The 23,919-nt window shown below is 37.7% G+C and overlaps 1 protein-coding gene across 2 annotated transcripts in view; it reads right to left on the bottom strand.

The window, feature by feature from the left end:
• LOC142343903 (uncharacterized) overlaps nucleotides 1-23,919 on the bottom strand; it is a 71,984-nt gene that overhangs the window by 37,811 nt on the left and 10,254 nt on the right. For both annotated transcript variants that reach the window (XM_075395289.1, XM_075395290.1), the window contains exons 2-4: nucleotides 17,289-17,493; nucleotides 13,338-13,471; nucleotides 1,860-1,978 (exon numbers count right to left, since the gene is read on the bottom strand). In XM_075395289.1, coding sequence (XP_075251404.1) covers nucleotides 1,860-1,978; nucleotides 13,338-13,471; nucleotides 17,289-17,493 — 458 coding nt within the window. The remainder of the gene's footprint in view (nucleotides 1-1,859; nucleotides 1,979-13,337; nucleotides 13,472-17,288; nucleotides 17,494-23,919) is intronic.

Raw genomic sequence — 23,919 nt, 5'->3', positions numbered from 1 at the left:
GCGTCAATTCTGAAACAAAGCTGGCAGATTGCCGGAAAATAGCCGCGATAGGCGCTTTTGGCCTTCCGTGGAATTGAAACAACTAAAGAAATAAGGTAGGCAGATTGGCCACCAGTCCTTTAATAGCGCACTAGAATTTTTGGGTTAGATTCAGACTGTCATTTTTATGAGATACATAAACTCGATAAGAAAAAATCCCTGGTAGAGCTTTTTCAAAATTAATATTCAAAATCAAAAAGTCAGAAATCTAAGACTCACGAATTGAGGCATATACGTTTTGCACTACTTAGATGCACACTATTGATCTTTAACTAGTAAATGTTCAGAAAATTTAAAGTTCAATAAATGAGCTCAGAATTAATTTTTCAGTGAGTTAAGTCACGCAATTGAACTAAAAGCAGAACGAATAACGTCACGCATTCAAATTTTAATTGCAAAGGAGTGGAAATCACTGAAATTGAAAAAGTCAATGGTCGCAAAAGTCATCGACGGAGACGACGAATTAAAAAACATAACAGAAAAAGTCCTGGCGTACAATTCAAAAAATTTTAAATGAATAAACAAAAAACTAGACCTAGAACGGACTATGAGTGAATTCGGAAAACCATTTCAAAAACAAAAATCAGATAAGAAAAACAAAAAACAGAAAATCAATTTCAAAATGCCGCTAGCGAGAACTAAAAACCACAATAGAGAAATATAAATTTGATTCTAACAAAAAAGTAGGCCTAGATATGAATAGATTGGGAAAACCATTTAGAAAAAATCCCATCCAAAAAACCAAAAAAACTGTAAAAATCAAAGTGAAATGGCCGCATGCGAACAAAAAACCACTAGCGAAAAAGCGAATTTCTGTTCAAACACCGTTTTCTCACTCTACTTTAAAAATAGAGCAAAAAAAATTTCACGCCGCAAAACCACTCGCTTTTTCGCTCCATTTCCAAAGACAGCGCCCCAATACAATTCAAATTCTTTGATTTGTAAAAAAAACCACGATGTCCCCAATAGTAGCCGCTATCGCTTCGCAGCTATTATTTAATTAACGAGTGGAGTCTAACTGGTCTGCTGCTATAGATGTGAAACACGCTACGACGACAATGATTCCAGTTTTCCGACGATGATTCCCGCATTGCGACGGTATTTCCCGCATTCCGACAATAATTCCCGCATTCCGATGCTTCCGACATTCCGACATATAAAAATTAATTCGATAACTCACGGTAAAAGGAGGTCGCCATTCTGAAACTGCATCTGCATAACATTTTTTTCGTAATTTTTGTTTGCCACTATTTCTACTATGCATAGTCTGTAATAACAACATTTACTATGTACATTCAGAATATACACATATTATTGGTTACGCTGCACAAATCACTGGCAAGACATATCGCAGTCAGTGCTGTGTTCTGGTCAGCCGAAGAACAATTTCGACAGTCTGGCCATCGAAAGAGCTTATGGCCATAAATACTTGCCAGACATAGGGCAGTCGGCTTGTGCTCTGGGTAGTCAGGAATTTAGATTTTAAACTGATTTTATAATGATTCAGTAATACTTGTGAGAGATATTGTCTTCTTGTGCGGGAAATGAAAGATTTCTAAGCTCTATTTTTTGTTATGTTAAGTGAGAAATCGGTTTCGAGCGGAGTTTAATCATTTCGTTGGAATTTAATCGGCAACATTGCATAATAAGTTCTTTGAAAAGTTGTGATTCCCCAATTTGAGATCAGGAGCCCAAGACCGATCTGGACAAACCCACTTGGGTATAGGAAGGCAGGGACCGGTGCTGCCTTAGGACATAGTCCGGACAAAGTCGATGTTTTGTGTATTTTATGTTGAAGTTTGGGTATTTTGCAAACTGACCTGTCCACCCATCCGAGGGTGTTTCGGAAGAATGCCCTGAATTCCTTTTCTGCAGGCACATGCAACATCTTCTCAATCTCGCTTATCACTCCCATCGCATTCGCCTCCAAATTGTCCTCCTGCAATTTTGACACACATTTCAATGAGCATAAATTCCTAATTGATTTTGGAAATTTGCAAAAGAGTATAATGTAAAAAGTTGAGCAATATATAATGGCAAATATATAATTGCAATAAATTGCAAATATATAATTGCATAATTATATAAACATATATGTAATTGCAAATATAATTGCAATCGCGATATGTAATTGCAAAGATATTTGTAAAAAAAATGAGCAATATATAATCCTCGGAGATTTGATCTTTCGAAAAAAAACGATTTGGATGCATGATCAGTGAAATCAGAACAGAATCTTATAATACGTGAAAGCGCAAACGTTGCCAAAAATCGTTTTTGCTTTTCATAAGTTTTCGGTTTATCACTTAACCCAAATAGATTACAAATGAAGGAATCCTGATGGTAAAATGTGAATTGATATCTTGAAGAAAAGATGTTTATTTTTAAAGGAACAGTTATAAGTTTCTTGTACGAGGTGATTAGTTTCAGATTCTTTGCAATGTCTGTGACACCTGACTTCCATTTCAAAGGATTTCAGCGTTGAACCATCCTATTCTTAATGTTTCGTGCCTACAATTCCAGGTCGGTTCTTGTCCGTGATCAGATATTGGCTAGGAATTCGCACTTGTTGGTTCCATAGTTATTAAGTTTTTACCCCTCGATGGTCTGAATTTACCGCGTTAATACCAACGTAGACAAAAGTAACTATACGATATTCAGTAATGATCAGATTTTAGATAGTTGATTAGGTCACCAGGGCTCATTCGTGTCATATAAACTCTCGTCAGCCTCCTTGATTGTTTTTACGTGCCTGATCTTTACAACGCATACCTCAAACTGCGCACTATTTTAGTTTTCAAATTTAAAAAATGTCCTTTTGGGGGTGGGTAACATCGCAGGCTGAGGTACAAGACGGAAGTGGACTCTAATCAGACCGTTCCAGACCAAAGTAATCTCTAATCAGACCATCATAGATCGAATTAACCTCTGATCAGACTTATGTACGCTCAAAAATTCGTGAGCGCTCGAAATGCGCTGGAGGCTATTTCTGATCAGATCGTTCTACGTGGAAGTTACCACTGATCGAACAAAATGGTTAATCACTCCTCTCACCTTGGCCTCCAAATTGTCCTCATGTATCTGTAGCACACACTTAATTGATCATAAACCTTTTATTGATTTTTGATACTTGCAACAGGGTTCAGTGTAAAACGTTATATGAGCGATACATTATGCTTTGAGGTTTAGTCATTTGAAAAAATTTAATTTCGTTGTATCCGATCAGTTTAGCCGGATTAGAGTTTTGTTTTGCTTCAAAGGAAAAAAATCAGCAAAAAATTTTTTGCGGGATTTCGGTTTGTCACCTTTATCCTAAAAAAAAATAAAAATGATGAAATCCTAGTGATGAAAAAAATGAGAAGAGTCCAAAAAAAAGTTAGTTTCAAAGGAGCAGTTAGAAAATTCATATCTGAGGGAATCGGTTTCAACATCTTTACGATATCTGTGACACCTGATTTTCATTTCAGAGGACTTCAGCGTTGAACCATCCTATATTAATACTTTGTGCCGCCAATTCTAGGTCAGTTCTTGTTCATGATCAGCCATTGGCTTTTTATTTGCAGTTCTCGGCTCCCTAGCTACCAAGTTTTTGCCTCGACCTCCTTAATGGTCTGAATTTACCTGGTTATTAGTAATTGGGGACGTTGGTACTGAAAAACAGGATCCAGACAATATTCAGCAATAATCAGGTTTTAGGGGGTTAATTAGGGCACTACAGCTAAATCTTGTCTTATAAACGTTCGTGAATCTACTTGACCGTTTTCAAGTGACTGATCATTAAAACATAACTCAAACGACAATACAAAACATCGAGTTAGTTTGCTCGAACAAAAAGTACGTTTTGCAATGTAGTGATATAAAGAGAACTGAGATTGTAAGCGAACACTGGTAAGTTTCTATAACAGTTTTTTAACGCTCTACAATTAAACTATTCCTGCATAGTTCCCAAACACAGTTCAAAAAGACATCTGATTATTTAATTTTGAGTAATGAAAAAAATTTAAAATATAATTAACAGTCGGTAAAAGCGCTCATTTTCAAAAGTTATGAAGTGTTAAGAGATCTTTGTTTGAGATGAAATAATTGAAGATTGCTCACTAAATTTTAGCCATTTTCCAGTCAGGATTGAAAAGACAACAATTTGATAGCCGGCAAAACTTCCTCTTGTTGATGTTTCAAACCGTTCTACCATTTAACTGCCAGAGGTCAAGTTCTCACATATTTAACGCAAAAGAAAACACTCGTCAACAATTAACACCAGATGTTACAAGATTTGGAAGATGTTTGAGAAATGTTTGCAATGCTAGAGGGTTTCTCAAAAATTCTTGCACAATCAAAATCTTTGCAAAAATTTTTCAAAAAATCTTTCAAAAGCTTTCAATCTCTACTCAGTTTCACTCAATCAAAGCACCTTGAAGAGAAACAATTATTTTGACAAAATTGTCCAATTTTTATATGCTTTTGTTCAAAATTCTCTTTTTTTCTATATGTTTGGTCATTCTTTTTGCAAATTCGTGATTAAATAACGGTAATCCAGCATAGAGTACAGTTCTATTCTTGAAGGGACGGTTTTTCAATGTACATTATTAATTTTTTGAGTTGTTTTTCGAATTGCATCAAAATTGACAAAAAATAATAAAATTTGGACATTTTCGCATTATTTCGACACCTTTTTTCACATTATTTTCTGCCACAGGTTAATTTTGCCAACAAAATAAAGTAGAACATTTTTGGTCAAAATGAAAAAAAAAATTGGCGAAAACGTTCTATTATGATTGTATGGCAAAAATTGACCTCAGATATGTGAAAAAATGTGTGAAAATAAAGCAAAAATGTCCAAATTTGAATTTTTTGCTCAATTTTGATGCAATTCGAAAGAAGCTTAAAAATTAATAGTGGAGATTGAAAATACGTCCTTCAAAGACAAAATTGTATTGCATACTGGGTTACCGTTATTTGATCAAGAATTTCCAAAAAAATGACCAAAGAGGGAACAAAATAAAAATTTCGACAAAATCTCATTAAACATAGAGAAATTTGTCAAAAAATTTTGTTTCTAATCTACGGTTCGTTGGCTGAAAAAACTAAACTATTGTTAAAGATTGTGACAATTCACAACCTTTGGCCTACAAAATTACCGTGATGTCATACTTTTTCGTCTCGTTTTCCGTCTCGTTTTCCATACTTTATCGTCAGCGTGTTTTTCTTCCCTCAACTTTGCTACTCTATAGCTCCTCTTTTTTCCAAAAACGTAGCTCATCCAAAAGCTCGTTTTCTGTTATTCCGTCAACCTTTCTGCTTTGATGTAGAACGCTGTAATGTGGGTTGTAGTAGGTTGTGTGTTCGTTGCAAAATGTTCATTACTGTAGTGTGCTGGTTGGCTGTTCTCGTTTTGTTGCTTTCTGGGGTGTGACTTAGTTGAATCGCGAGCTAAAGCTCGATTGTCTCCTGACTTTGAAAACTTTAGTTACTTACTAGCTCTCATGCTGTAGTATAATAAATTTTGCTGCTGCACGTTCCTGTGTACCTGTATGATTGTTAGATGGTTTGGTCCTGTTGGTCCTGTTAAGGTGTGAATTAAGCTGTTCAGGAGTTACGGCTAGATTGTTTTTTAACTTTTCCAGTTGTCAAAGTGTACAACTAAACTATTGTAGTTAATCTACTATTTGTTGTAGTTTGTTTAATATTGTTAGTAAATTGAGCGGTTCTTAGTTTTGGGTATTGCGAGGGCGTGACTTAATTCAGTTCTGCAGTTACAACTAGTAAATTTCTTGAACTTTTCGGTTGTTCATGGTATATTAGGCCCCAAAATGACTTGTGCTAGTTTGTCTCTCAGTAGCTTTGCGCATCCTTCCTAGGTTGCGACTTTACTGTTCTCTGGAGTTACGGTTGGATTTTTTGTTTTGAGTTTGTTGCTCGGGTCTGCTAGTACAGTTCTTCCCCGCCTCGCTCGTTGCTTGCTTGTTTGCCGCCTGTTCTTTCCCATTTTATCGTTTTGTTGCGCTGCTGGCTTGAAGTTTTCGTTTAGTCTGCCCGTTTTTCCGCCTCGTGGTGCGCCGTTTGCCCAACAATTCCTTTGGTCCGTTTCGTTTCCCGTTCCGTTGTGCGTCGCGCGGTGTTTCTGTTTTGACTAACGTTTTTTTCGCGGCCCCACCCTCGGCCCAATTTCCTGCTGCTCTCCGACGGCTTGATTATCTAGTAGTCATCACCTGGGTTCGTTATAACCCCTACCATGTTTAATGATTTGGAAATTACTTTCAATTGAGAAATCAGCTATTTCAAGATCATGACCGAATTACATGGGAAATTGAGAAAATTCCATAGCGCAAGGTCTGAACTTAGTCCTTGTTTCGTAAAATCCACATAGACATCAAGGATGCCATAGATCGGCAAGACATGATGATTGAAGTTGAATACTTGGTTTCTAAGGTGAAGGATGCTTGCATCAAGCTGCTGCAGAAAAACGAGGAACACTTTGACTTGGCCAGTAAAACTGAGAACCCCGACTCAATTTATCCATTCCCTGAGCTGTGGTTAGATGATGTAACTAAGAACAGTGATGGACTCCTGCGGCAGATAGAAGCTATATCAACCGATTTTCGGACCAAGACCTTTATGCGAAAGCGTTTATTCTCAAGATCTTTCCAAGAGAAGATCACTACTAGTAACGTCAACAACGTCTAGCAAGCGTTGACACAACTATCTCATGGCAAACATAAAACTCGAGGAGGCTGAGAAACAAGTTTGCTAAATTAAAACACGAAATTGGTAAAAGGAGCTTGAAATAAAAATGGAGCAGATGACAATTCAAGAATTGGAGGAAGAACATCGCCAATGTGGTGGCGCAGCAAAACAATTCAGAATGTGTGGATAACGTTCATTGGTTAGTCACCACTCAAGTGAACCAATTCTAATTAAGGATAGCCGATCAGATAGAAGTGAGAAACTTGTACAGGATTGGATAAGTTCGTTTCTTCCCTGTAATTAATAGACTGCCACAAATGAATTTAAATTTTCGCGTTTTAGTTCAGTTACCACCGATACTCACTTTAGAGATACTGCTGTTATTATTCTTCCAGAAAACCTTGCCGGTATTTTAAACCATCTCGAAATGCTATCTCATTACACTGCCTGGAGTTGCAAATCCTATTCCTCAGCAAGAGGCGTTGTATCGGGAATACATCCAAGCTCAACTGCAGCAATCTGGCAACGAAAAAAGAGCTGAACGGGCAAACAGTCAATCAAGTGGTGACAATGAGAAACCGGTGAACCAAGTTCAGAGCGCCGTACAAAAAGTTGAACCTCAACCACTTCTGGCACACATGAAACCGCCCTCGCGACCGACACAGGTTACGGCTCTACTGACCACAAACTTTTTTGTACTTGATTTCTCAAAAAATTGACAGGCAAATCGAATTAGGGGTCAATCCGCTGTACAAGTGCGAACCAGAAGTTCTGGTACGCCTGGTCAGTTGCATCTGCCAAACGCTCCTTTTTTACAACAACAGAACCCAACTCAATTAAACTTCCGAAACGAAAAACAACTCCCTAACACATATCCCACGCACCATGTCCTCACATCTTTGAACCCACTCATTCAACCGCCGACCTTAATCCCACCTCACCAATTAGCATCTCGTGATTCCACCATCTATCCCAGCGTGCGCAACAACACACATACGCGACACCAACAGTCCACAGCAAAACACTGCCCCTTCCCCTCAAGAGCACCTGGTGGAGTGCCCTACCACATCCAAAGAATCCCTTAATCGTAGCCTTGATGAAAACTTTAGGCGTTTTTCTCAGAACAAACCCAAACGCCAATCATGTGACAATTAATGCAGCCGTTTTCAACAAATTCCAATCGTTACTACAAACAAGCAGTGCTAAACCTGTCATCTGCCATCCCGTTCGACAATTAACTTCTCCACAAATTGTTAATAGTTTATCACGCAGTAACCTGTAGTTTTCCCAATAACGCCTTCAGTACAACAACTAGTATCGCGCAACCTTTCGTCACCTCGGTTTTAACTCCAACATACAGGTATACTGCTACAACACCATTGGGCTTGGTTGGCCCTCAATTTCCCACGCCTACGGTGCCAGCGAAACACGCAAATCTGATCGAAGTGTTTCTTGACGCCATTACCATCTAGAGCAAAGACCCACTAACCAAATTGAAACTTTCTCAATACAGCAGGAATCCCGTACAGTGGCACAAATGGTATAGTCAGTTTAAAGGCGCCACTGCCTCTCATTCCTTGACTGTATGAAAAAATGACATAACTTAAAAACCTCGCAACTGGTAAAGCCAAAACCGCTATCGCCGATTTTGCTTACTGCGGCACAAGGTACAAAGATAAACTGAACACCTTAAAGCGTTAAATTGGACAACAACAGGCGGTTGTAAGCACATATTGGGACAAACTGAGCAGCAGTCCAACACTGAAAAATAGTGGTGAAATCATTAAAATCCTGTCGGGGTTTATGAATCACTCTCCAATATTTGGATTTGAAGAGTGCTGCGCTTCGCAACACTGCCATATAGAAGCTATCACCCAACATGAAGGAGTCATGATCACTCTTCATTAAAAGGAGGCATTGGGTGAAACCCTCTCTTCTGGATTTTAATGACTGTGTAAAAATGAAGGCCAAAGCGCGCAATTTAAAGAAAAAAACCGCCACTGAAAAAAACACTGATGATAACAACAACTCAGTATTAAAGACCAATGTTGCTTCGCATGCAAATTCGCAACAAAAAAATCATCAAAAGCAACAAACAGAAACCTTAGCTTAATTCAAGCTGCATTAAATGCAAAGGCAGCCATCCGCTGAGAGAATGCCGTGTCTCTAAAGAAAAGATTCCCACGCAGCAAGACCATGGTTGTATCGGAGGCAAAGCTCTGTTTGTATTTTTTTCGTGATAAAGAAATGAATGAGCAGCGTGCAAGTCCCTGTAAATGTAAAACAGATAGTTGGAACAGCTCATATAGAACCGTACTCCATGGAGCTGAAAGGGTCTTCCCGGCCAGACCCTCAACAAGCAACATCAAAGTCAAATGTAGGTGGTAAAAACCATCTACGGGTCAAAAGTAGTCAAGCAAGACGACCGCTTTGTCTTCCGTCACAGATGTTTAAAGCTTCTTCCAGCTGACAGAATTGAAACTGAGAATTTCAACCAACTAATTCTTCTCATACTAGTACCTTCGCGTTGGTTCGGCGTAATTCCGCTTGAAGTAATTCTTGTGTGTCCGATAGTTTTGCAGTAATATTACTTTTTCAGGGTACTGACTTAAAATTGATCGTCAAGGGTATAAACACGCAAAAACTAATTGGTACAAAAGTGGTTCAATTAACTTCAAAGCATTCAACGTGCTTCCGCCCATATGTGAGGGAAACCTTAAATGTAGAATCAGACATCATTGACAATTAGTTAATGCAAGAAACATACCCAAAATTTGCCGTCCTAGATCCAGTAAGATACAGCTATGGAGACATTGATATGATGCGTGGACAGGATTTCTACCATGCCATCTGTCCATTAGAGTACTTTGCAGCCACCGAAAAATGCTCACCATTCACTGTTCGCCTGCCCATATGTTCGGTTCTAAGCGGCCTACTTCCAGCAAGTTCAACCAAGTTTAGTTTCACGTGTTTCAAAGCCAATGTTGAGCAAGATTATGAACTGTCTTGTCAGTTTACGCCATGGTAGGATAACATACGGCGCGTAAAAGCATTTTGAATCACAACCCGCTGTGGATGTTCGCGCATGAAATTCTTGAAACAACAACTTTTCATAATGGCCAGGAGTACGATGTTTCGTCAGTGCCGCAGCTTAAGTCTCTAGAATAGAACCTCTCAAGGAACACAAGATTGAAAGAAATGTACGCGAAAACCATCGAAGAACTTGAAAAAGATTACGTAATAATAGTCCATGTTGCTCACATGGTTGAACAGTGGTGACATAAATAATAATACCCCACACAACATCCCGTAATCAACTCGAACCAATCGGGGAAAGTCCGTAAAATAATAAATGACGCAGCACAGTTCCACAGTACTTCTTTGAACAACTTATTCCAAAACTTAATCCATGAGCTACTTAGGTTCAGTCAACATCGATTTCCCGTGTGAAAAGATATCGAGTGTATGATCCTACAGGTTGGTGTCCCTGAGTGTGATCTACCATCACTGCGTTTTTTGTGGCGGGAAGAACCCACAACAAAATCGGTAGTGTACCAATACGCGTTTCATATATTTGGCGCTAAACAATTGCCCACAAATGTTAACTATGCATTAGAACGCACGGCCCGCGAAATGTCAATCAGTACATGCAAGCAACCAAAACCGTCCTAGAAAACTACTGTGAGGACCATCACTTGTTTCCAGTGGACTCCCCAGAGATGGCTCACAATAGGTCGAATGAATTGATGCATCTTCTCTATTTAGATGAGTTATTAACACAAAGTTTGTACTGAGCCTAATGTCCAAGGAATTTGATCCCAGTGATCTAGTGGCAATATTTATCGTTGGTGCTCGATTGTTGCTAAAAGAAATCTGGTATGTCAGCGGGTAGTACTGGGAAGAAGAATTACCGAAAGACACTGTTGGGAGGCTACTCGAATGCAATGTGAAATTACTCCAGCCTACCGAAATCACTATAACAAAAAGCTATTTTTCGGGAGCCTTTGAACACTTGGAACTACATATGTTTGGAAATATTTCGCAAGTTGTCGGTGCCAATGCGTTTCTCCCTGCTCAAGTAGTTATGTTGAGTGGGCCCCAAACAGAGCTTGCATTGTCCTGGGTGAAGCTCGGATAACACCATGAAGGTGATGACAGTTCCAAAGCAGGAACTACAGGCAGCGTAACTGGTCGCTCAATTGAAATAAGATATCTGTCCAGCTCTCACAGCTCACAATGTATGTCAACGTGTCTTGAATGTGGACCGATAGCACTACCGTCCAGCATTGGCTTAACTCTACAACAAAGCACCCAATATTGGTATTTGCGAGATATTAGAACACACTATCCTTGACAAAGGGAACCAAATTACCTCGAGTGATAAACCTGCAGAAGCAGCTATTCGTGGTATATTCGCTGAGGTTTTGCAATCAAGTGGTTTGTTGAGGGGCCCAGAATTCATAAGAACTATGCACTGATGTAGTTATTAACACCGAACTTGGTATAGCGTCCAAAAAATGACGAAACCAACACATCATTGGCCGCATCCGTACCCTTGTCAACCAAGGAATTGCAACCGCAACTATTTCTCTTTAATAGGTTCAGTTTTTATCAAAAGTTGATACGAATAACAGTATACGCACTCCGGCTGTTACCCTCTCATAATGGCTCCGTTTTTGCCAATGGTAGTATCATATATCCCACTGAGCTCGACGAAGCCGAGCGTCATCTTCCGTACCTCATTCAATTGGAATCTTAAAATTCGAAAAAAAGATCTCCTCAAAAATCAATCCGTTAAACGGAGTAGCTCCATTAATCCATATTCTCTATTTCTTGCAGCAAATGGTCTACTCCGATTGGCTGGCTGAATCAAACAATTGGTCGAACATTATTTTGATGTTAAACATTCTTTCGTCCTAGATGCACGCCATGTAATTGTAGAGCTTTTAGCCGGCAGATCCACGCAAAAAAATATTTATCAAATCCGTGAATATTTGCGTGCTAGAGTACAGAAAATTTGTCCTATCTTCGAACTACGGTCCTCAGAACGTTGAGATTAATCGGAATGTGTTTTGTGCAGAAAGTTCCGCAGCGCCACAGTTGAAACCTTCATGACTGAACTCCCGGTAGAAAGACTTGCATACCAATCTCTTCCCTTTACCACCACCGTGGTTTGTTATTTGGGCCAATTTTACGTCACCGTTTGTTGAACTACCGGAAGAGGAGGAAACTCCTCGCCACTTGTTTGACTGCTCAAGCTGTCCAGGGGGAAATCCTCCCGTCAATGGACGCTAACTAGTGTATAAACGGAAGAGAGCGGCTTGTCTCCTTTTGGGGTACACTTGCCATGGTTTGGTCAGATAGTGGTACTACCTTCGTGGGTGCGGAAAAAGAGCTCCGTGAGAATATCGAGTTGTGGAATACAAACAATATTGCAGCTGAACTTGCCCAAAAAGGTGTTAAGAGGATATTCGATTCGCCCAGGTCGCCACACCAAGGCGGCATCTGGGAGAGGCTGGTACATAGTCTCAAGCGTGTAATTTACACCAACCATGGAACACGTTGCCTCATAGATGAAGTTCTAAATACTACATTTTTGTCTGGTTGAACACGGACTATTCACGTCCGTAAACGCCCGTCCTCTTTAACCCTTGAGCATTTTCCCCTCCGCAACCAAGCAAGTAGTTTCCGATCCGCCATGGTCGCAGATGAGTTCGATCACCGTGAGCGGTACGCCTGCGCACAGTCTTACGCTAACGCTATTTGGTCACGTTCTAAGTGGCAGACGCCTGCCGGGCGTTACCTGAAGACCGGTGATTATGCTTGGGTACTTGAAGAGACCAACCCTGAGGTTTACTACCCTACCGCTTGGATCACTGAACTCCATAACGGCTCCGACAGCGTTGCATTATACGCCGTGTTGCACACGTCCAGCGGCTCGCTCGTCCGCCCGCTCGTAAATTTGATACCCATTCTCCCAACATCTTCTGGGCCGGAGGATGTTACCAAGCAAAAAAAATCTAAGCTAGAAAAAAATAACCAATCAGAATCGAGTATTTAAATACCCACAGAAACTGTTCCAATTTGCGTATAAAAATAAAAAAGTGCAAATATTTTAATTTCATTGAATCTAATCAATAAACCTATCAAATAAGGCTTGTACTTAAAAATTTTCTGTTATTTGCAACTTTTTGTACAGAGTGGTGATCAATTTTGATCTGAAGTATCAAAGATAGACTGATACAAGCCAAATGAGCCAAAAGACTTTGCAGTCTAATTCACACGTTGTATTGTTTGGCTTATACGTTGCTATCTTCGAAAGAATGAACGTTACTTTATCACGACTAATTGAACTCTTAGGAAAGAGTTGTTTCACACATTTATCAATAACATTCTGGTATTAGGTAATGACGAGCTTTATCCTTTGCAAGTAAATTGACATCTGGCTTTTAATTGATGTACCAAATTGAAGCATCAACAAGAGGCAGTTTTGCAGCCTTTAAAGGTTCTTGTCTTTGAGGATTTTGAAAAATTTTGTATGATACCCATTTGCACTTGAGTTGAACCAGCTTGGACCCCGGAACATAACAGACAGGCACACTTATTCTGCTTACCTGGACAGTGTCCTTCTCAATTTCAGGCACCCATCCAATCTGAGTGAGATGAAGGTCATCCAGGTGTTTCTTCCTGTACCTTACGTACCTGGGCACTTCTTCAAGGTCACGCTCTCTTCTACTGCGGGCAGTAGCTGAACAAACAAAACCAAATAATGCTGCGTAGTAAATTTTTCATTAGTAATTTTTTCCTAATCTATTCATGCCGAATAAGCCAGGATTCAAGTTGAGGAGTAAGAATAAGATAAACATTACAGTCTTCTTTACAACACGCAAGGATAGCGAATTTTTACTCGAAGAGCATATTTTCACTCGATTGTAATTAAGATCACAACCTATATTTATACGCGTGTTTTAAATACCCTTGTAAACTACATTTTATGATCGCGGGTTTCAGCAAAAAAAAAACGATTTCTAGTAGAAGTCGTGCTTCAAACGTGAAAAATACTGAGCAAATGACGAAAATGTAATTAACACTTTGAAAGGATATGTCCAATTATGATTTCAGTAATCAAAATTTACGCCAATGGAAACCGAATTTCACGCTTTTGGTAATTAAAGGTCACGCCTTAGTATTTTTAAATGCATTGTTATACAAAGAAGTGATTAAAAGTGGTGGAAAAAACTTACTGCTGTCTCGTCAACGAAAAATAGCGTGATGTGAGGCCACATAAAACAATGAAAAGTGTTCCGACTGACGCTCTTTTACAGAGAAAGTTGTAACTTGAAATAGGAAAAATAAAAAAAACATAAATTTTATGGGATACTAGGTTTGACTGGTATGAATGTAGACAATAATAGATAGAACGAAGTTTTGAGAGATAGAAACAATCTAAGCTCATGATTCAGGAATATGTGATAAATGGTTATGTAAACGTGGAGGTATCGACTGCAAAATAGGAAACCTTTGAATCACCTTTTTTCGGATCAAATGCGACATAATAATGGATTGAAAATTGAAACGTTCTCTTTTGAGATGCAGTTTAGTCTTTGAAATGATCAATTTGCCAATGATCAATTTTCTTCCGACTGCTTTAATTTTCAGGTCAATGATGACCATTCTTTTTGCAATTTTGACATTAAAAAAATTGTGTCAGGATTATGGAATTGCTCAGTCATGTTTGATTCTTTGATATGTTAAACATAAATATTTTTATGGGAATCTGAATTCCCAAATTATTTAAAATTTTTGTTTTTTTTCAGAGGATTTTTATGTTTGCGGACTATACTTAAATTCTGAACTATAATAACCACAAGGCGGCTCGGTAATGTGCAATCGCACATAAGGTTCCGACCCCGCTCATACACAATTTTGGCATAATTGTGTACCAAATGAGAAACAGATGGAAAAACACAAAAAATTCAAGAATTTTTCGAAAAAAAACTGGTGTATGAACGAAAAGATAGCCTCCAAAGCAAAAAACTCAGTGGAGTAAAAATGATGCATTAGATTGATCAGATATGCAGATATTAAGAAAGCGAGCGATGACGAACGGCAAAATCAAACAACAACAACAATCATTAATTACATCAAAAAGTTTATGTCCGTTTTAAAAAACGAAACTTAATAACAATGTCAAAATAGCGTCAGATTAAACTGCAAATAAACGAAATAACTTGTAATTCATCAGAAAAAGTGGTTATTCACCAGTTCATAATAAAACTTGGTGACAATTAGACAAAAAAGAACAGAACTTTAAAGTTAGAAAATTCGCTGAATTTTAGAAAAAAAAACAATTAATTTCAAAGTAATGAAAACGTTTAGGAATCAAATAAAAGATCCCATAGGTTTATAATTACCAATGCTTCTATAGAAGGGAATTAAGAACTCTTGGTATTCAATTTTTTATGCAGTTACAAAAAGAACAACAAACAGACAACAAACTAAAAATCAATTAAAACTTGCCAGAAAATTCTTTGGAAGCCGTAAAGTCATACTTTGGCCAACAAAATATGTTCGATTGCACCTTCGTCGAACGAGAATAATGTATTAGGTGGCGGCTCTTTATTGAAATTAAGCAACAATTAGACAAAAAAGAAAAAAAATGCAAAATTATGTAATCCTTGTTTTTTTTTTGGAAAAAATTATTTCAAAGACATAAAAGCCATTAATTATAAAAAGAAAAATTTGAATATGTTAATCACTTCTTCCAAAGGAAATCCTTAAAACCCTTGAGACCTGCAATTATCCAGATTATGTCTTACGTCTACAAAAAAGAACGTCAAATATGACAAAAATGAAAAATTCGTTTGTTTTTCTTTGTGAAAAACCCGTGTCGAAGCCAGTAAAGTCATAACGAATTCTTTTAAAAAAATTGTGACACCAATCCCTTATGACACCTTCTTTTGACCAAAAATAATGTCATCTTTAACCTTTAATTAACGAGACCAGGTAACAAAAGGACAATAAAAGGAACAAAATTGCGAAATTGAAATGTTTTTTTTTTCATTTTGAAAAAACAATTGTTTTCAAAGTCATGAAAGTCAATATCTATCTTCTAATGTCAGAACATCGGCTCATCTACTTTTCCAGGAAAATCCAATCAAATTGGGTCATTTTTCAGGAAATTAAATACGACTAAAAGACAAAGTAAAACCGACAGTTAAAGACGAAATTAAAAATTCAATTAAATTCTTCGAGAAAGTACTGTCGAAGCGGTAAAGAATCACAATCTATATCTTTAAGGATTTACATATTATCAACTGTGCGTTATTTTGAACGCGAAAAATGTGATATATGAACTGACAATTTGACAAAACTAGAAAACATGAAAAATGGTCAAATACCTAAAAATTAAAAAAAATTGAAATCAAGTAGTATCAAAGCCAGAACACCACAACTTAAAGCGTAAAACTGCAATAAAGACCACATTTGAATTCAGTAGAGAGAAGGAGCACTCTTTGATTGCTGACACTAAGCTACAAGTTGACCAAATTAAGAGAAAAATGGAGGCAAAGTTCAATAAGCCATTTTTTATTGGAATATCAAATATTTTACAAGTCAAAACGACCATAAGCTTTCAAGCAATCAACCAGATAAATTATTTTTGAGCTAATTAGGAAGCCAGTATGACCTATCACTAGTGAGCTTTGATTTGAAATGTTCTGTTATTTAATTAATATAAAAAAAATCGAATTTTTTTTTAATAAAAAACTGACTGACGACAATCCGAATTGTTGTTAGATTGTAACGGTCCAAGATTGGTACATAACTAGTCCTGCTAATGCTGATTGTCCATTAGGAATATTTAATTTTTGGAATGTCATTGCTTTAGATTTTTTGTTAGTTAAAAATTCAAAAATAAATGCTGCGTTTTTGATAATCAACAAATAAAGTTAGCAAAAAACGGCGAAGTTTTTTTTACAGAGCACTCTCAACGGAAGTTGAAGTGAAAATAGCCCCTTTTGAGCTCACAGAGATTGTGTTAATGGTGTTTGGGTGTGTACTTCCTGTAAATTTAATCAAAGTGGACTAAAGAAACTTATTTCGTGCTGTTTTTGATGAAAAAGTCTGAATTTTGTGAAAAATTTAGCCGGAATTTGTGACAAAAAGATTCAATGAAAATAGCTGACAGTATATTCTGTCTTTAAAAGTAAAATCAACATTTTTTTGAAAAATTTTATTAAATTTTATCAAAATTGGCGAAACAATAGGGGAGGGGCAAAACAATAGATCCCTTTTATGAAGCCAAGAGTTAGACTTGCTTTTTTCTTTTTGTTAAACGGTGATTTTTAATTCAGTCTCTGCTCCCCATTTGGCCAATTTTGCTTTATTTGAAGTTTTAAAATTGTTTTCAGAATAACCAAGCACAGAAATTATTAAAATGAAGATAGACACACGCACGCACGCCCCACCATTTGTCATCAACCAAGGTTCATGCGGATTTAATTTTTTTAATCAAAACTCTCAATTGTTTGAAAAAATTATCTTGTTTATCATTCATTACTAACTTGGTTCTTTTTTCATTGCTGATTTCGGACGTTCCTCATGAATGGACTGGAGAAACTCCTGTTTCCGAAATATTCTGGCCAAGGGAACAGTGACCGAGACCCGCTTCCCATCTGCACCCTCCACAGCTGCTGACAGTGCAAATGAGGTTGAAAGAGTGGAGGTCGAAAGGTCAGCACCACCTGCAGCCACGTCTGGCAGTTCCGCCTGTTGTTGCAGGAGAAAACTTAATCATCTTTTTTTTTACAACTCACAGTCGGTAATAAAATCAAATTTTGAGAATCTATTCTGCTTAACAGCCCCCCTCCCGGACCGGCCTAGAAGAAATATAACTTTGACACCCCCCCCCCAACCACTCGCTTGTGCAACACGGGGGAATATAAATGGCTTGGGTTTGGTGTAATGTCGAGTGTGGACAATATCTGATAATTTTATTATTCACAGTTAGTTCTTTATAAACCAGTAAACGATAAATGGAGTTAAAAGGCAACAACTTGACCATTGTTTTTGCTCCAAAGTACTGCTTTTGTATTTTAATATGGAAATTTGAATTACTTTGCTGTTCAATCTATCAAAAATGCATCGGCCTAGTTTGATTAATAACCGGGGTCCAGAGTAGTTATAGCCTAAGTCTAGTACTGAAGGGTTAGGAATGGTTTTTTGGTTGAGCAGTCAATTCATAGGCCCAAAAATGACCTTTTTGGGAAAGGAAAATTAGTTTCCTGTTGGTGCAGATGGTGAAGCATCTTTGAAGCAACGCCATAACTACCGCATTAAAACAGGGAAATCCAAGTTTTAAAAAACTGAAAATTAGTGAAAAGACTTAAAAAATCGAATTCTTAAGATAAATCTCTTGCTGCAAGTAGGCTACACTCTCAATCAATTCCTTTGAATGAAAGTATTTAAGTTAGCTCTTAACAGTTGTTATGCCATACGCTAAGAGAGCGCTGTGTTGTTTCAATTCTACTAATATGAAACAATAGAAATTTATTACAATACAGTTACTGCTCATGTTGAGGTTTTTCAGCAGGAACGTATAACAGATCATTTGCATTGACTTTGTTAAATGCGATAAAATAAAACCAAAAATTTTGATTCAAGCGTAACTTTGGGTCTGTGAAAAGTCCGGCGTCACATCTTCATTTTTTTGTCATCCAATACATTTTTCTTATGCCGAGCTAACCAAAGCAAATTAGTTGTGCCTTTACATTGTATTCACCAGCACAAAAAGAGGTTGAAACGAGCTATTTGAATTCTCCACCGTTAAATAATTAAAAACAACAATCAATAAAAACGACAATAAAACCAATCGATAAAAAAATGAAAAAATTGTAATCTAAACAATTCTTTTCAATGATTTGATAGTTTTTAAGCTTCTTTCGAAAGCAAATGGCTTGACTCCCATAATATACAAACTCAATTTTACAGACTACAATGATATAAAGTCTTCAGTTTAGTCCACTGACAACCTGATTATCAATCAATAGGGGGTATTCAGTTAAAATCGCATTATAGAATTTTGATTCAGTTGATTATAGCATCAAACTTAAGTGTTTGATCAAAAAGGCAATGAAGAGGTTAAACACTTGTTTCAGTTTGCTGTATAGTTAGTGTTACCCAAATAACTGACGGTTGTACGAACTCTTCAAGCGACTGCACTTTTGAAGGTAGTACTCTCACTTTAAAAAGAATTTTTTCTGTCTCCAGATTCTGCGTTTCTTGCAAGCCAGCAGTTTCAATTTTAGCATCAGAGATTTTGACTTAACTTTTTCTTGAACGCTCTGATCGACGAAGATAACCGTTAATACAACATCGAAGAAAAATCTAAACCTTATGTTGCGACCACTCTGAATTGAGAAAAAGACTATGTGAGGTAAATTTACAATTTTGAGTTATTATTGCTGCGCTGATTTTGACTGCGTAATTGTCCTCAACCGTCTGTTCTCATCAGTGAACCATCCAATTACGATTTAAATTATATTGTTTTATACCACACGCCTTAACTATGAACAATTTCAGAACAATCATCAGTGCTGTCAGCTAAAGAACAGAAAACATTTGACAGTAGTTTGTTTCTGTAACATCCGATTTGGAACCGAAGTTTGACGTCCTTTTTTAATGCTTGTGTTGCGTTGTTCTTCCACTTTCCATCCTCATTCAAAACCTTAAACACGGAAAACGTTCCTGGCGCAAATGTCATTCATCCGAGCCCGTTGTCAGGAAGAATCCAATCACGTCTATTTTCTTGGCAGTAAAAACCACCATTTATTTTCTCAAATTAAAGGCAACCTTTCTATCGCAACGTCTAGTGTTGCTCTTGGAGACAAACTGCAGTCCAAATTGTCTTAATTTGAAACTAACAATTTTGATCATCTTTCCTGACTTATATTCTGTTAAGTAACAGCTTTTGCCCTCAGTTGTTTGCTCAAAGTTTTAAATGTGGCCTCAAAAACAAATGCGGCGGCAGTCCAACTCCCGATCCAGTAGGGAATACGCATGAGAGTAGGGGGACACCGACAAAAACATAACCCAAAATGGTTTATTTCACTTTACCACTAGTTGTCGTGTTGCTCAACTAACAGCAATGTCAAGTCACTCATTATCTATTAGATGGCAATATAACGTTGATGGAGGGTAACGAAAGATATACTTGACCACTATGGTCAATCATGGGTTATCAATGTTAGAATCTTGGGTTATCAATGTTAGTTATCCCAGTTTAAGCTTGAGTCGTTTGCTGTTACTTTTGTGTTTGAAGTGTACGCGTATTTCTTGGTTGTGGGCTAAACTGTAACGTTCTCCGATTGACGGTCAACAATTGGCGGGAATACTTGCGAACAAATTTTATCCATAGCGTTGTTTTTTTCTCTGGTTCACCAAAAAAGCTGTTGTAGTTACGGCTGTACATCTTTGACATTTTTTTGACTGGTATAACTACAAGAGCGCATCTTGGACCCTTGTTTCTCTAACGCTGATCAGATGGGCATTCTGTGGTCTGTATCAGACACTGATTCTGAGTTCTTTAAGTTGAGAGTTTTCATTTGGTACTCCAGATTAGGTGCACCGTTCTCTTGAAAAAATGCAGCCTAAGCGCAAGCTTCCCAGCTTCTTTGGTTTCATTATCAACACCATCTTCCTCAAGCTCAGCTTTGTGATCCGATGTGTTCATTTTCATTACCATATCCTACTGAGAGAGTAAAATCTATCTGAATAAACTTTTTCGGGTACGGTTTTTGTAGACAGTTCTTCTTTATTGACCTGAAAATTTGACTGAGCGGGCTGAGTTGACGCAATTTTTTTCAATTTGAAGGCAACCTCTGTATCGCAAAGTGAAGTGTTGTTCTTGATTACAAACTGCAGTTCAAATTGTCTTATTTTGAAACTTACAAATTTGATCATCTTTCCTGACTTATATTCTGTTAAGTAACAGCTTTTGCCTACAGTTGTTTGCTCAAAAATTTAAATGTGGAGTCAAACAAAATGTGGCGGCAGTCCAACTTCCCATCCAGTAGGGAATAATCATGAGAGTAGAAGGACACCGAAAAAAACGTAACCCAAATTAGTTTATTTCCCATTACCACAAGTTGTCGTGTTGCTCAACTAGCAGCAATGTCAAGTCACTCATTATCTTTTAGATGGGAATATAACGTTGATGGAGGGTAACGAAAGACATACTTGACCACTATGGTCAATCAGGGGTTATCAGTGTTAGAACTCAGTTTAAGCTTGAGTCGTTTGCTGTTACTTTAGTGTTTGAATTGTACGAGTTTCTCTTCAGTATGGGCTAAAATATAACGGTCTCCGCCTGACGTTTGACAATTGGAGGGACTACTTGCGAACAAATTTTAACCTTAGCGTCGTTTTTTAACTGGCTCACCATAAAATTTGTTGTAGATATGGCTGTACAACTTTTGACCTTTGTTTGACTGGTATAACTACGAGAGCGCATCTTGGATTCTTGTTTCACTAAATTTTAATGCTGATCAGATGGGCATTCGGTGGTCTGTATCAGACACTGATTCTCAGTCCTTTAAGTCGAGAGTTTCTGTTTGGTACTCCAGATTAGGTGCACCGTTCTCTTGAAAACATGCAACCTAAGCGCAAAGTTCCCAGCCTCTTTGATTTCATTTTCAACATCATCTTCATCAAGCGCAGCTTTCTGATACGATGTGTTCGTTTTCATTACCATCTCCTACTGAGAGAGTAAAATCTATCTGAATAAACTTTTTCGGTTACAGTTTTTGTACACAGTTCTTCTTCATTGACCTGAAAAATTGATTGAGCGGGCTGAAGAGACGTAATTTGTGGTCCGTTGACATATGATAAGCAGAGGGCTCTTAAGTCAATCAAGAGTCTATGTTGCTCTTAGAAAAATGAAATCAAATCACCTCTTTTGCCAAGAATTTGCCGGACGCGCTTGGTTTGTATAAAAAGACAGTGATGGGGTTTTTGATTTGTTTCAGTTTGTTGTATACTTAGTGCTATCCAAAAAATTAACTGATGCACAAACACTTCAAGCGATTGATCGACGACAATAACCGTTAATGAAAGGTCAAGGAAAATCTAAACATTATGTGGCGACCATTTTGAATTGAGAAAAAGTCTATGTGAGAAAATTTTATATTTTTGAGTTACTTTTGCTGCGGTAATTTTGAATGCGTAATTATCCTCCACAGTGTGTTTTCATCAATGAATTATCCGATTACGATTTACCTTATATTGTCTTTAACCACACGCCTTAATTTTGAACCATTTCAGATTCATCAGTGCTGTCAGCCAAAAGGACAGTAATCATTTGACCGTAGTTTTGTTTCAGTAACATCCAAATTGGCACCGAAGTTTGACGTCTCCTTTTTCTATGCTTGTGTTGCGTTGTTCTTGTTCTGTCTATCCTCATTCAAAACCTTAAACGCGGAAAACGTTCCTGGTGCAAATGTCATTCATCTGAGCCCGTTGTCAGGAAAAATCCGATCAAGTCTATTTTCTTGGCAGTAAATAACACCATTTTTTTTTAACTTGAAGGCAAACTTTGTATAGCAAATATAGTGTTGCTTTTGATTACAAACTGCAGTCCAAATTGTCTTATTTTGAAACTTTAACAAATTTGATAATCTTTCCTGACTTATACTCTGTTAAGTAACAGCTTTTGTCCACAGTTGTTTGCTCAAAGTTTTAAATGTTGCATCAAAAACAAATGTGGCAGCAGTCCAAATTCCGATCCAGTAGGGAGCAAGCATGAGAGTAGAAGGCCACCGAATAAAACATAACCCAAAACAGTTTAGTCCGCTTTACCACTAGTTGTCCGATTGCTCAACTAGCAGCCATGTCAAGTCAGTCGTTTTCACTTAGACGGCAATGTTACGTTGATCGACGGTACCAATAGACATACTTGACCACTAGAGTCAATCAAGGGTTATCAGTGTTACAGTTCAGTTGCAGCTTGAGTCGTTTTCTGTTACTTTTGCGTTTGAAGTGTACGAGTTTCTCCTCAGTGTGGGCTAAACTGTAACGGTCTCTATTTCTTCATTGACCTGAAAATTTGACTGAGCGGGCTGAGTTGACGCAATTTTTTTTCAATTTGAAGGCAACCTCTGTATCGCAAAGTGAAGTGTTGTTCTTGATTACAAACTGCAGTTCAAATTGTCTTATTTTGAAACTTACAAATTTGATCATCTTTCCTGACTTATATTCTGTTAAGTAACAGCTTTTGCCTACAGTTGTTTGCTCAAAAATTTAAATGTGGAGTCAAACAAAATGTGGCGGCAGTCCAACTTCCCATCCAGTAGGGAATAATCATGAGAGTAGAAGGACACCGAAAAAAACGTAACCCAAATTAGTTTATTTCCCATTACCACAAGTTGTCGTGTTGCTCAACTAGCAGCAATGTCAAGTCACTCATTATCTTTTAGATGGGAATATAACGTTGATGGAGGGTAACGAAAGACATACTTGACCACTATGGTCAATCAGGGGTTATCAGTGTTAGAACTCAGTTTAAGCTTGAGTCGTTTGCTGTTACTTTAGTGTTTGAATTGTACGAGTTTCTCTTCAGTATGGGCTAAAATATAACGGTCTCCGCCTGGCGTTTGACAATTGGAGGGACTACTTGCGAACAAATTTTAACCTTAGCGTCGTTTTTTAACTGGCTCACCATAAAATTTGTTGTAGATATGGCTGTACAACTTTTGACCTTTGTTTGACTGGTATAACTACGAGAGCGCATCTTGGATTCTTGTTTCACTAAATTTTAATGCTGATCAGATGGGCATTCGGTGGTCTGTATCAGACACTGATTCTCAGTCCTTTAAGTCGAGAGTTTCTGTTTGGTACTCAGATTAAGTGCACCGTTCTCTTGAAAATGCAGCCTAAGCGCAATATTCCCAGCCTCTTTGATTTCCTTTTTGAACATCATCTTTTTCAAGCGCAGTTTTCAGATACGATGTGTTCGTTTTCATTACCATTTCCTACTGAGAGAATAAAATCTATCTGAATAAACTTTTTCGGGTACAGTTTTTGTAGACACATCTTCTTTATTGACCTGAAAAATTGATTGAGCGGGCTGAAAAGACGTAATTTGTGGTCCGTGGACATATGATAAGCAGAGGGCTCTTCAGTCAATCAAGAGTCTATGTT

This window comes from Convolutriloba macropyga, chromosome 8 (genome assembly GCF_964194025.1).
Source record: "Convolutriloba macropyga chromosome 8, txConMacr16.3, whole genome shotgun sequence".
Lineage (NCBI taxonomy): Eukaryota > Metazoa > Xenacoelomorpha > Acoela > Convolutidae > Convolutriloba > Convolutriloba macropyga.
The sequence above is the reverse complement of the archived record's forward strand: the minus strand, read 5'-3'. Positions and strand labels throughout refer to the sequence as shown.